The 14,544-nt window shown below is 57.2% G+C and overlaps 1 protein-coding gene across 1 annotated transcript; it reads right to left on the bottom strand.

Moving 5' to 3' along the window:
• Window positions 1-1,344: 1,344 nt before the first annotated feature.
• Window positions 1,345-13,601, bottom strand: LOC119112340 (uncharacterized). The gene is made up of 6 exons (XM_037236481.1): window positions 13,333-13,601; window positions 6,819-7,024; window positions 6,304-6,439; window positions 5,369-5,502; window positions 4,800-5,049; window positions 1,345-1,783 (listed from the first exon to the last, which is right to left on the bottom strand). Exons 1-6 carry the CDS (start codon window positions 13,388-13,390, stop codon window positions 1,710-1,712), a joined length of 858 nt encoding a protein of 285 aa, XP_037092376.1. The 5' UTR covers window positions 13,391-13,601; the 3' UTR covers window positions 1,345-1,709.
• Window positions 13,602-14,544: the final 943 nt, after the last annotated feature.

The raw sequence follows: 14,544 nt of genomic DNA, 5'->3' as shown, positions 1-14,544 counted from the left end.
TAGTAGAGGCGCTCGAACACCAAACAAAACGATACCTCACTACTATAGACTCATCAGCAGAGCTCTGTCTTTCGATGGCGCCAAGGCACGAATGCACACGAACAACACGGCACTCAGGTGTTCCGTCTTTATTTCTCACAGGCTTTCGCATTCACAACAATGAGACTCATCTGTGGGATGACGAAACACAAATGCCGACAAACCTCCTAGCCAAGTATAACACAGTTTGGCGCCGAGTTTTCCAGGCCCGCAGAAACCATTTGCATACAGAGCCGGCGACTTCCCGCTTCACCTCAATCCAGCGACTCTTCACACCACAACGAAATCAGACAGCAAGAGAGTTCAGCAGAAGACTAACAAAGCCAGCCGGGGAAATTTGGTGCCGCACCGCTCCAAGCGCATAAACAAACAAACTTTGGTATGTGTAAACATATCAAGACGCCTTGCGCCCTAGTTTAATACAAACGTGTTTTTTCCTTATTTACGTGGTCATATTGCAATGGAGGGAAAAAGCAACCCGTTGAAGCCAACTGGGATGGATGAAGGGTGGTAGATATTGCATTCTTGAATTACCTATCACACAATGACTACGATGCTCGGTAAAGAAATCCGCGGCTGCAATAAGCATGTTATATCAAGACGTTTGACGCACAAACCTAGAAAAATATCTTAGATAAAGATGAATACATTGATTCTACAATCAAACAATCACAATGGTCTGCTTTTCAGCTTCATATCGTTTACCAGCATTGCTTGCTGAAGCTGGTGGTGTGACGCTCATCTCCGCACACGACGATACATCTGCACGCACGTGCTCCGACGAGGATCACCCCTGCGCATCGCAGCACACGACGGTAAATCTGCACGCACGTGCTCCGACGAGGATCACCCCTGCGCATCGCGGCACATCACGATAGCCTGTGTGTACTGTCAGAGCATCCCAGCGCGAGGCAGTCTCTTTGGCTACAGACTAGTCTTATCACATTGACAGATCCGAACCGTTGCCACAGTCACTCCGCTCATTCGGAGCTCCGTTCAAAGACTCTTCATACCTGACCCACATGTACAGGTGTTCCGGCACTGGCCGCGTCGTGTTCCGTCTGTAGTCCTGGAGCAGGCGAGCGTCGCTGCCTACCTCGGCGGCGGCACGTCTGCCCGCCGCCGCGCCACCATGCGCTGCTGCTAGCGACCGGCGGCTAGGGTCCAGCACAGCCGGCGCCGGCGCCGACCAGACACCAGCGATGAATGCATTACTCTCCGCGCGACCCGACCCCCGCGCGGTCCGTACCGGTACGCTGCGCCGAGCGGTGGCACTGGCGGCGGCGACGGCGGCGACGGCGACGGCGGCGACGGCGGCGGCGGCGGCGGCGGCGGCGGTGAACTTTGGCGGACATCGGCCAGCACACGACGGGAGCGGCGGCTCAGTCGGGGGTCCTCTCCAGCTGGGGACGTGGTTCGGTCGAATGCCCGCTCCAGCAGGGGACGTGGCTCAGTCGCGCACTCTCCCTATCAAAGGACGCAGCTCAGTCGGACGCCCTCTCCAGCCGGAGTCGACTCACTCCAGCACCTTCTCTAGCAAGGGACGTGGTTGGGTCGAGCGCCCTCTCCAGCTGGGGACGTGGCTCAGTCGGGCGCTCTTTCTAGCTGGGGACGTGGCTCGGTCGGGGGCGCTCTCCAGCCGTCTCCAGTCGGATATATTCGGTTTACATTCACCGGGCGAGGATGAGGCTCACCACGAATATCACCCAGCGGGCGACCTCCTGGCAGAGGGCGCAGCTCGAGTCTGGAACACGAGTCGCTGTTGTGAGAGCAGCGTACGGCGGATCACGAGCGCGGCGCTGTACACTGGATCGTCACCGAGCGGTGCTCAAAAACAGCTACTTATTAGACTCCGCTCAATGGAAAGCCGGAATATTGTATAATGCAAAGGCTAAACCCAAAGCAGTGGTGGTGAAAGCCGGTGGTGCGGGAGGCCTGCATATCACGTTTGAGCAAATCAAAATTACCACCTTCGCGTTGCATGTAAATTAAACGCTGTGGAAGTGGAGTTTGACGCATCGCCTCGGGACATCACAGTCATGCGCCCACGGCATTGTGTTCACAGTCGAAAAAAAACATGTAGATACTGCCGCGTTATATGTATTTTTGAGAAGGAATTGTTTTGATCACTGGTGGGTGGTAAAAAATTTAAAAACCTGTTAGAAGGATAATAGGAAGCATGCATGCTATGGACATGACTGCAAATGACCGCAAAAGAATGCTCACTTCCATTTGCAAGCACCTATTCCTTGTCACGCTTCGCCTGAATAGCAGGTCCAATAATAAGGGCAGCACATTTACCGGGAACAGAAAGTGTGTCACGACCATCAGCCACAACATACAAAGCCCCACCAACACGATGCATTCAAACGGCCCCACAACGCGTGCGCGCTCGACATCGGCATTGAGTCATAATGAGCGCCGCTCCCACTTAATGCCGCTTTACCTCACACTGCTGGGTATCGCGTTGGGCTTCAAATGGGATGGCTGGAAGCGAAGGCCAACCACTAAACGCAAGCTTTAACTGGGTGGCGTTTTCGCTCCACCCTCGTGCCAACCAAAAACTCCACCCGCACTCGATGCTCGCATACTATACCCTACCGCGCACGCATCGCGGTGATGGTAATGGCAATGGCGGTAATAATGCTCCGTTACGTCACCGAATACCGCATGGAAGGCTTCCGGTCATGATATCACGGATCCATTCGCGACGCAGGCGATTTGGAGCGGCCCACGCCACGGCTCAGCCCGGTCGTCGCCGTCGACTGGACATGGACGTCGTGGGACCCCGACCCGAACCAGCTATAACCGCTCCCCCCCTCCCCCCCTCCCCCAGACACCGGAGATTCGTTATCAACGCCGCCACGCCACCGGATAGACGCATCAGAAAATGTGACAGCCGCATGCCCCACTTATCCCATTAGCGTGTGCAGACACGCGCCTGGCAGGACCCCGACGATCGCCAGATACGGCAGGGGCGGGCTGACAAACAGCTGTCCGACCCGAGACCAGTACACCACGGCCATGGGCATGTACAAGGTGACACGATACTCCACTCATGCGGGTTAGTGACCCCGGCTTACTGGTCAAGGTAGTGAGAACTGAAACTGATGACTGGCTGCTCTCGAGCCCTTCAGAGGGCCTTTGCATGACAGACTTTTAAGAATTAGTTGCTGCATTCCAGCAGCCCAGACAGGGAAAAGCAGGCGCTGTGAAGCCGGCATCCGGGTGATGGATTATACGCCAACGACGTCACGGTCGATGCAGAGGAAAACTGGTCATGTCTTTATAAGCAAGGTACGCGCTTCTGCTTGTGTAACTGCTATCGCTTTATCGCTCCCACAGGAAGGCATGAAACCACGTCAACTAAATTCAACGTGTCATGAATCAGACGGGTTCTTTTTCCCACAGCCTGTTCAGGAACGTCGCTTGTACGAATATGATGACGTATGTAAAACGCGATGTAATAAGGCGACGCGTAATCTCGGACAATTTATTACCTAAAGCCGTCCATTAAGTTAACGATCGCATGAACATTCAGTGCTAAAGAGACGTGCGTTATGGCCGCCATCAAATCAAAGCGGACCCACTCCTACATATCGGAAACCGAGCTAAGACCGATCACGCAAAGTTTCCGAACAACAGCCATCAGCACAGCAGTGCGGTCATTGGGGCGCCATTGCACGACGTTGTCGCGAGAAAAGAGATTGATTCGCCCCGACGTCTGAGGCGTTATCGGCGCAATAAAACCAACTACGAAACGTCGCCGTTACAAATCACAGTAGATGGGGTGAAATTGCACCCGTGGAGCTGCCGCTCGAGACAAAGACGTCGCCTGCAGCCACCCATCACCAGACCCCGGTAGGGGAGTGACTCTACTGTCGCCCCCGCCGCCCCTCAGACACCCCGTGGTCCCCGCAACAGCCCACGCGACACATCTGCATCCGAGCCGGCGGCCAAATCACTCCCTGGCGCCTCCTCGGCGAAAAAACTGCCGCCATTCCATTCCTCGTCCGCTCGACAAACGCGTCGTTGCGGCGTTCGAACCGGACGACAACAAAAACAGGCGGCCCAGCACGCCGTCCACGTCTGTCATATCCCCGAGGAGAGCCGGCCCCGCCGACCGGCCGGTCGGGAGACGTCAGCCGGAATGGGTCGCGCCGTGGGAGCGAACGCGGCGCGGATGCGACGGACACGCCGCCGGTCGGCTCACCCACACGTGCGATGGCTGACGGCCGGTACGCGACTCGTGATAGGCTGGGACACGGGCTGCGCGCCGGCTGCCAGAATCTAGAGCGACGGGGTTAGGACGCGTGGATCTGCTGAGGCGGCGTAGGATGAGGTTTTAAGGCAGCTGTTTGGAGGGAGGCTGCTTTCAGTTTCGATTTGGTCAGCCAGCACAGCCGTCACTGGCCATCAGGTACAAATATGTGAACAACATTTATAAGCAAGTTTTTTGTTTTCAATTAATAATCATGGGGCCCGTATGAGTTAAGTCTCTGAATACAAGTACCGGTGAAAGCTCATCAGATTCTCCACAGTCCTACACAACCTCCTACAATTATGAGAGCTGCCCCATCGACGCTCATGGGATTCATGGGTGATTTAGTATTCGAAACCAAAACTTTGAAGCATCTCACCCAACGCAGGAGCGACGTGGATGCAGGGACACTTCATGACGATGGTAAGACCAACCCAACATTCCCACTGCCACCACCTGAGACGCGCATGGGCGGCTGTAGCGGCCACAGGACACGTACTGTGGCGGGCGGAGGAAGCGCCGTCCACGACGCGCGAGACTTCCGGCGGCCGTGCGGCCACGGCGCTGAGCTCGCGGCTTCGCCAGTACAGCGGCCGCGCCAGGTCCGCCAGCTGGGAGACGCACTTGAGCTGCATCGTGCCGCGCTGGAAGTGGTGCGGCCGCGCGCGGAACTGCAGGCCCACCGTCGCCGTCTGCAGGCCCTCCTCGTCGATGGTGGGCGGCCAGAGCCTCAGGTGCGACAGGGCCGCCTGCCGCGAGCACACACCGGGCATGCGCGGTGAGACGCCGCCGCCGCCGCCGCCGGCAGAGCCGGCTTGCCATACGGCGGCAGCGCGCAAATGGACGGTCGGGTAGCTGGTGAGCCGAGCGTGCACGTCCGTTACGCGACTACGTGCAGCTTCAGACCGGGGTGTACTATCCACTGTTTTGTGCGGTTCTTTTTACGGTACTCTGTGTGCAGCTCACCGTAACCTTTGCAGCCATAGCAGCGCTGAGTGACGGTTCAAACGTCACCAAACTGTCATCGCCACCAGCTAGTGTCGCACCACCAGAGTTGTTCGCTCCCACCTGTTCGTGGTTGATGTACCACATGAGCTGCGCGGCCGGCTGGCTCCTGTGCGAGGTGCAGTTGACCTTGACCTGATCGCCGAGCGCGTACCGGGACCGGCCGCCCGTGATGATCGGCCCCTCGGACGGCAGCACTGCAGCGGGCCGACCAACGGCGGCTAGTCAGGCTCAGGGCGCTCAGTTCGGTGACTGACCGTGGTGTCAGTGGGATGTACAACGGTCATGGCTACCGTGCCTTCATAATGCATTTCACTTTAGTTTAGTTTATCACCATCTTTTCACTTGGTTGCAACCACAAATCAGTTATCGGCAATTCACTGCAGTGATTATTTTACGTGACGAACCATTGGTAACATTTGTCGATTAGAAGGTGATGATGGCAACGCGATGGGACCTGGTTCGTGTCCGTTACTCAGCAAGGAAAACGCCAGCAAGAAACGCCGGTAAACGACCCTCGGCCCGGATAAACATTTGGCGGAAAAAACAAGGTCGAGACTTCATCGGAGCTGGCATTCGTGTCCAGGAGAGATAAGAAGCAGTGCTTGTTAGCAGACGTTTCTAGCAGCCCAGAATTACGTTAAACTGGGCTCCGCGGCGTGTAAATATTGCAAAGGAGTGGCCCAGCCAAGAGGTCCAATGTTTTTGCTATTTCGACCAGCGGAGAAGCGTTCTTCGGTCCCACAGAGATCGTCTCGGCTGCAGACGCCACGGAGCCTTTTTCCGTCGCCACTTCCAAAGCCAGTCAGTGCAAGCAGCCAGATTTAATCGAACGCAGGGAAAGCCATTTATTGAAACGACAAAAGCAAACATTCCAATGTCGCCACCATTAGCCATTTCAAAGGACCGGAAGGAAGCCGGGGCTGGGAAGTGTCTGCGGCCCGCCGGGCTGGGAAGTGTGCGCGGCCCGCCGGGCTGTTTGCGGTCTGCGGACTCACCCACGATGTGGATGTCTCCCTTGCCCTGCTGGGTGGCGAAGTTGGGCGCCTCGGTGGAGACCTCGCACATGTAGCGACCCGCGTACCGCAGCGTTGTGTCACCCAGAAGCACGTGCGTCGCGTTCGACTGGTCCAACTGTAACGGCGCCGAGCAGGGTTAAAGACCAGCGCGTGGTAAGGATGAACGTGTAGCTCTGCGGTGGGATTGGACTGCACGCGGGAAATGTTATTGTAAGAAAACACTGCAAAACATACTGCCTGCTGATGAGTATTTATGCACGGTTTATTAACATTGCGAAAGAAATGAACTGGTTCCATTGCAAATTATGATACTTATTTTCAATTCTTCAATTAACGCTCTACATGTGCCGAAATAATCTTTATACTTGGAATTTGTTCAGAGATCTTATAAGTGAAACTGTTAAAATATGTGTTCGTCAGACGTTAGCTTGTTCATCGGGCGTTGTTCCGTTCTGAGCGCCTGTGCAAGCCAATGAAGACAACACACAACTTACATCCACCCGAATGCCAGTCTGTGGAAAATTCTTCTTGCGCAGCCGGGTGGAGGGCTCGTAGCGGTAGAACTCCTTGCCGTCCTTGTACCACTTGATGGAGTACAGCTCCTTGCCCTCCAAGTCGTACAGACAGGCCAGATAGGCGTCCTCCCCTCTCCGGATGTTGCGCGGAATGATCACCTCATACAGCTGCAGACAGTGAGCCACTGAAACAAACCCCATCACGTTAGTGGCGGCGCACTGAATTCTAACCGATGTCTATCGCATGTCTGACAGCCGTCCATAAGCACACAAACGCTTAAGAAGTAACACAATATGAGCCAAACACACAATTCTGTTGATGTTCCAAGAGGGGGTGGGGGAGGAGGATAGTGAGGCTACATTGAAGGAACGGCCATTGAATTGGTTAAGCACGCTGGCACTGCTGAACATGCAGACGTTTTATAACATGTAAGGCACTGTCCGTACTCGCTTCAGGTTTATTACGGGGCCACCCAGTTGTTATTTTGCCAGATTTACAAGCTGTCAGAGCTTCCCACAAAGCAATTTCGCCAACCCAGTTCTCAGCTATCTGGCTGGCAGAGTCCGAAGGAACGTGGTGTTTTCGCCTATACGGGATCACCATTACTCTTAACACAATTAACTTCAGCTGCAGCGTGGCTTAGCGGGCCTCGCACGCCTACGCCCCATCTAAGTTCACATATTTTTGCAAAGGGAATATTTGTTTCCTGGGCATCAACACTTTCTAAATCTGCAATTACAGCACCAGCTATGCTCTAGACTTCAGCGTTTCGAGACCTAGTCTTTCAGATCCTTCTGATGACCTCGCCGCGCGACAGGCAGACCCGCGTGCAGCTTCGCTGCCTTCTACGGTCGTGTGGGAACCATGTGCACCAGCTCACTTCCTGGCCCGGCCGGGGGCGTCGGAATGGCGGTGGCTCCGCTGGCCGGCCAGACGGCGGCCGCCGCCGAAACCGCCGAGTGCCAGCGGGCAGGAGCCTGCCGACCAGCCGAGCTGGTGGCCGACGATGTGGAACACCCGAACACATCCCGAGGCCGCGATGTGGAACACCCAAGCACATCCCGAAGCCGCGATGCGTGGAGCAGTTTCCCGTGCGTTCGTGCCACTGGCTTCGATCCGCCGGCCGTGGTACTGGATCTCTCGGCCACAAGCATGCGTGAGGTTCGGCGAACGGGCAATGGAAGGCCATGACTTTGACCCGGGACGAAACACCGTGACCTATTAAGCTGACGTGATGACATACGAACTCAGCGTTCGTGGGGCTTTAAACATGTCTGACGGATGCATACGGCCGCGCTGCCGAGCGGCCGGTCGAGGGTATTGGAACGAAAATGAGCTCGGCACGACATCGCCTCATCAACTAAAAGGCACACGTGGTCATGTGCACACGGTAAATCACATGCTTGACGTGCCACGCACCACGCATTCTCATGGGAACGCAGCGCTAGATAACCCGATCAAAGTCAACTCTTGCCAGGAGACACGACACGCGATAGTCGGCGTGTCCAGCTCTGCACCTGGCCAGGTGGCCACGCCTCTCGCCCCCCACCGTGGCCGGAGTGCCACCTGGCCAGAGCGGGGCGGCGCACCGCAGCGTGGCGTGGCGCGGCGCGGCTCACACGGCCACGCGCGACGCTGTCACGGTCAGGGGTGCACCTGGCCGGCGGTGCGCTGGTGCATGCTGCGGTGTCACGGCCCGGCTCCCACTCATACTACGCCCGCCCCCCCCCCCCCCCCCCCTGCCTGCCCCGCCCCGGTCCTTGCACCGGCGGCGGCGGTTCGGCCTGCTCTGACGGCGGCGGTTCGGTCTGCTCTGGCGGCGGAGGTTCGGTCTTCTTTGGCGGCGGCGGTTCGGTCTGCTCTGGCGGCGACGGTTCGGCTTTTTTGCGGCGGCGGTTCGGTTCTGGCGGCGGAGGTTCGGCCATCTCTGGCGGCGGCTGTTCAGTTGTCTGGCGGCGGAGGTCGGCTCTGGCGGCGGAGTTCGGCCATCTCTGGCGGCGGCTGGCGGTTGTCTGCTTGCGGCGGAGTTTCGGCCATCTCTGGGGCGGCGGAGGTTTCGGCGGCGATCTCTGGCTGCGGAGGTTCGGCCATCTCTGGCGGCGGGTTCGGTCTGCTTGGCGCGGAGGTTCGGCCATCTCTGGCGGCGGCGGTTCGTCTGCTCTGGCGGCGGAGGTTTCGGGCCATCTCTGCGGCGGAGGTTCGGTCTGTCTGGCGGCGGACGGTTCGGCTGCTCTGGCGGCGGTTCGTTGTTCGGAGTCTCTCTCTGGCGGCGGAGGTTTCGCCATCTCTGGCGGCGGCGGTTCGGTCTGCTCTGGCGGCGGAGGTTCGTCTGCTCTGGCGGCGGAGGTTCGGCCATCTCTGCGGCGGCGGTTTCGGTCGCTGCTCTGGCGGCGGAGGTTCGGCCATCTCTGGCGGCGGCGGTTCGGTCTGCTCTGGCGGCGGAGGTTCGGCCATCTCTGGCGGCGGAGGTTCGGTCTGCTCTGGCGGCGGAGGTTCGGCCATCTCTGGCGGCGGAGGTTCGGCCATCTCTGGCGGCGGAGGTTCGGTCTGCTCTGGCGGCGGAGGTTCGGCCATCTCTGGCGGCGGCGGTTCGGTCTGCTCTGGCGGCGGAGGTTCGGCCATCTCTGGCGGCGGAGGTTCGGCCATCTCTGGCGGCAGCAGGGACCGATCCGATCCCATCACCGGCCGCCATCAGCGTCGCCGCCCGGCCCAGCCAGGTGGGCGCCTGTTTGTGTCACGGTCCGGTGCCGGCGGCCCGCGCACGCGAGCCACGCCGCCGGGCTGGAAAGGCCGATGGCGCCTGAGCCATGCCGCGCGTGGAGCGCCGCGCTCAGCACAGCGGCTGGGAGCGCGTGTTGAGGGTTCTACTGGAATACCAATGAACTTATGGTTCGTCTTGGTAAAGTCGTGACTCGGGTGGTGTTTGCAGAAATACTCGGTAATAAAATTCTATTGGATTTGGTTCAGAGTGCAGCAGTTTTCCCGTATATTCCCGTCAGACGTCGGGCTCAGAGTACCTACAGCCATGTTTTTCGGTCAGTGGCTGCGCACCAGTCAGTAATAGAGGGCAGGTGCCTACAAGAGGAAAATGTTCATTTGCCTGTGACCACTTTAACGAAAAGGCACGGGGAATTTTCTAAATGTTCTAATTTCGCCTGTTTGACGTCCACCAACTTAATTTTATAAGTGCCGCGTCGAAAGCGCGCTTAATCTGTCAGTTTTAGACACCAAGCGTTTCCTCACATTAGAACCAAGCCGACAAAGAAGACTGGATCATTCCTGGATCAGAAGAGGATGGGATAAAGTTAAACCTCAACCAATGCCATTAAACTGTAGCGTAACGCCTACCAAAGGGACACCACACAAAGCTAAGGTCATGTGCCAGCCTACACCACAAGGCTCCTTTCTGTGTGTCCATGTGCTCCACTTCTGCGCCGCACAACCAGAGTAGTATGGCCTTCACGGGTCGGGAGGGCGGATGTCACGCCTCCAGAACGACCTCTCGCGTCTGCGCCATTGTCACGGGCGACATGCTAATCCTGCCCTTCCGTTGCGCGGTTGGCGGCCTCTACAGCCGTGAGCGAGCCCGCGCGTGGCCGCCGCTTCAATGGCCCGTGGGATCCCGCCGGGCGCAAATATAGCACGTACGCCAGGCTAAACGCGGCGCCGCTCCAAATTCGAGGTGTTGATTGAATCGCATGAGAATCCCGCACCATCCGTCAAGAGCAGGCCATTCATCAAACTCTCGGGCCCGCCGACCGCAGCAGCAATGAGCCTCGATGCTGCCCTGGAGGAGCGGGCACAAAACAACGCCGTCCATCTTACGAGGCGGTTCAGGCCTGGATCGCAGAGGCACAAGAGCACGGTCCGAATTAATTCAAGCGCGGGTGACAGTCTAGTTGCTGCTCTAGGCTCTAAATCGTATGCAACGAGCTCTCGGATGCTTTGCACGTAGTCCGGCTAGGTTTTGTAGCTGTTTGATAATGCTCTAGATATAACATACCTATTTTAGCATTCTTAGGCCCCCGCCATACCATACGGCCCATCGTGGAGCGAGGCTGTGCAGATACCAGAATAGCCGCAGCAATGATACTCCTGAACGTAATCCGACGCTAACCGCTGGAAAATGATGCTAAGAACTGAAGGAGCGTAAGCATCGGTATGTGGCTGCAGGTCTAACGTATATCACTGTTGCAGCCTGAACACCGCTTTAGTCTCTTACGAGGATCAGCTATACCTCCGAACGCAAGGTCCAGTGCTCCCTGTCCACTGAGCAGCCGCCCCCGACAGCGATCACCTGTCCTCAGACATCTGTCGCATCGCGGACCCCAGCAGCAGCGGCTGCCGCCGGATGCACGTGGCCCACGAGCCGGAAGAACGGTCACGCCGTGTTTCACGCGCCACGGCCGGCCGCGGCGGTCGGCGGGACGGCGCGAGCACTGCGGGCCGGTCAGCCGCCGGGCGCCGCCGCGATGGAGACTTCAACGCCGCGCGCCGGCCGAGCCGGGGCGGAATTTCGCCCTGGGCACCGGCAGCGTTGATGAATGGATGGCGCGCAGTAACCATGATCGATGGAGTCGGAATACGTCAACAGGCCGCTAACGGAATCCTGCCATTAGCCGTCACGACCCGCAGATTTGAGGTGATAAACCCACGCGCATGAGCCGGCCCGCACCACCAACAAATACAGTAATTGGTCGCTCGGTCTCGCGGCGGCCGAGCTCCATGATCAGGCCGACGCGGGCATTCCGTCTGCGTGTGGATGCCAGCACGTGATGCTGCACTTGGATCAGCGGCGCAAATCAGGATTTCTCCCAGGGGAGAGCCAGATAGGGTCGTGGGGAACCCAATCAGTTCAGCCAAGGGGCCCTCTTCGTCGCTCTATGATGATTGTGTTTTTAGTTGGATGATCTTATCTAGGCTCCGGATCCCATTTTGATGTCTTGGGGACCAGATTATATGTTTTAAAGTCCCTCCAAGCTTGTCAAAGTGTGAAAAAGCACTGGAGTCCCCCCCCCCCCGGAGATGGCATGTCTACAAAATATCCCCTCTTAGCTACGCCGCTGACTGTTTTGGGCAGTTAGCGCTGATGTTTTTTTAATTCACACTAACACCCCTGGAAGCACCGGAGACATTTCAGAGAATGAACTTTGGCTCCGGCTCAGGAATGATTGAATGACTTCCACGAGCAAAATATTCCAGCCTGCTTGCACCGCCCAGTCACCACGTCTTCAATCCCCATCAACTCAAATATCGCCCAGAAATCGGGCACTGGTGACTACAGCGTAACCAGTAGCATACAGTAAAATACACAAAAAATGCCTACATACCTGACTTTCACTCATTGCAAACTTCGAGCATGCGCATGCCCGCCCGGAGGAGCAGCCACTCCTGTAAGCTTCGAGCAAACCCGCACTTTCCCGGAGCAGCAGCCACTCCTGTAAGCTCCGAGCAAACCCGCACTCTCCCGGAGGAGCAGCCACTCCTGAAAGTTTCGAACAAACCCGCGCTTTCCCGGAGCAGCGGCCATTCCTGCAAGCTTCGAGCAAACCCGCACTTTACCGGAGCAGCAGCCACTCCTGCAAGCTTCGAGCAAACCCGCACTTTCCCGGAAGAGCAGCCACTCCTGAAAGCTTCGAGCAAACCCGCACTTTCCCGGAGCAGTAGCCACTCCTGCAAGCTTCGAGCAAACCCGCACTTTCCCGGAGGAGCAGCCACTCCTGCAGAGTTCCAGCAAACCCACACTCCCCCGGAAGAGCAGCTAATCCGGCAAAGTTCGAGCATACCCGTACTCCCCCGGAGGAGCGACCACTCCTGAAAGCTTCGAGCAAACCCGCACTTTCCCAGAGGAGCAGCCACTCCTGCCTGCTCCCTCGTTTGCGTGTAATCGGCACTCATCCAGCATAAGTTATTTCATCCAATCGTCCTAATTACGCAGGTCAGGTTTAATTACTCGAAATATGTCTGGAATGCACTTACGATTTCTGCCAACTTGTGTTATCCAGAAGGTGCACGGCAAGTTATGAATTTTGCTTTGAACGTCATGTCGCCCAGGACAGAGTCAATGACTTGTTGACGCCTGCGACAATATCTATATGGACGGTTCAGTGTCTTGCGAATGCGACCACCGCCTCTATCTGTTCAGACACGATTGGTTACCCATTCGAAATGAGCACGCCATTCATTTGCCGTTTTTCTCGCTTGATTTTGACGGCATAGGCAGGACCGTGACCGGCACAGTCTTTCAATGTTAACGAATACACGCATTGATTAAGTACTCCACTGATTGCTGAAGAGAAATTGATAGATTGGCGGACTGGAGGAAAACGAATCGGTAAACGCCAATCCAGGTGTAAAAATCGTCCAATTATGTGACTGGGACCAGCTCCAGTCCGCAGCGTCAACCAACGACGGTGTTTCAACAAGATGGTCCCGAAAGCCGTAGTCGTGTACCAAGACAACGGAACCCCTTCAGCCCAATCAATGACTTACCCTCCACAAGGAAGAGGAGTAAAGCAGCCGAATGCAACACCCAGGCTGTGGAGCACATTCTCGGCGGCAGGTGCGAGCGCCAATCCACCACCACGCCGCTGCAAACCCAACTGATCCGCGAGCACAAAGGTCACGCCACTCGTCAGCTGACCGCGTGCCGGGTCAGCGAAGGTCACGCGGCCGTGTCGTGATTGGTGAACGCCTTGGCGGGCACATGTCCATACGCGCGGTCCCCGCGAACGGCAGACGCGGCCGCTCCACCCACCGCTGCTGCCGAAGCCGACTGGCCCGCCGCTGCCGCCGCCCGCCAGCTGGAAGGCAGGGCGCATGCGCGGAGGACACGCGCGGAACGAGAAGTGACCGATTGAGGGGGTCCACCTGTCGGAGTCGCGTCGGGGTCCAGGGACAGCTGGGCTCCCGGCAAGGCCCAATTACCCGCCGGTGGAGAGGGACAATTGCATTAGCAGCTGCTCTTGCATTAATGGGAGGCGTTCCCCACGCTGCAGTAACCATTGTTCTGGGCATCATTCACGGTGCGATAATGTTGTCCTACAGTAAGCAGCTGCTGGTGTGAATTGGTCATGGAAGTTGGCATTGGACTGGGATCCAACGATTTAGGCGGGAGGTGGATAAAGCAGAACAGGGCTCACCTGAGCTTATCCCCTGACATGAAAACAAACAATGTCAAGCTTCCATTCACAGTTAGCCACATATATCCTATTCAAGTATACTTACAGCCCAGATCCATCAGTGGTCCTACAATACTCTTCATTTCTCCACCCTGAGATTAGCACGGAATAATTAATGCAATGTTTCCAGTATAGGCGATTGGGCAGGTGGCTTTATCTGAAAACGTTACATTCCTTCAATCATTCCCAAAGTTTATCGGTGCAGCGGTGCTCAACCACCTCCTATCAATAAAGCATGGCATCCAGTGATCCGACAACGCGACCGCTCAGTCGGCTTGCCTCTGCCTCCTCCGCGGCGCGGCCCGAAAGCTCGACGCCGTCGTGCGGGGCGAGGGGCGCCGTAATGGTGTCGGAGCCGATCGACCGGCTGTGGACGATCTCTCAGCTCTGAGACAGCCGCTGGAGACAGCTCAGCCTGGCGTCGCAGGCTGGCGGCTTACTACCTGCGGGCTGTCCGGCGACCAGGCGGGGGGTGGTGGGTCGTATCGCTCGGGCGCGCACCGAGAGCCCTCCGACAAACACC

This window comes from Pollicipes pollicipes, unplaced genomic scaffold (assembly GCF_011947565.3).
Source record: "Pollicipes pollicipes isolate AB1234 unplaced genomic scaffold, Ppol_2.1 Scaffold_2555;HRSCAF=2994_pilon_pilon_pilon, whole genome shotgun sequence".
NCBI classification, from domain to species: Eukaryota; Metazoa; Arthropoda; class Thecostraca; order Pollicipedomorpha; family Pollicipedidae; genus Pollicipes; species Pollicipes pollicipes.
The sequence above is the reverse complement of the archived record's forward strand: the minus strand, read 5'-3'. Positions and strand labels throughout refer to the sequence as shown.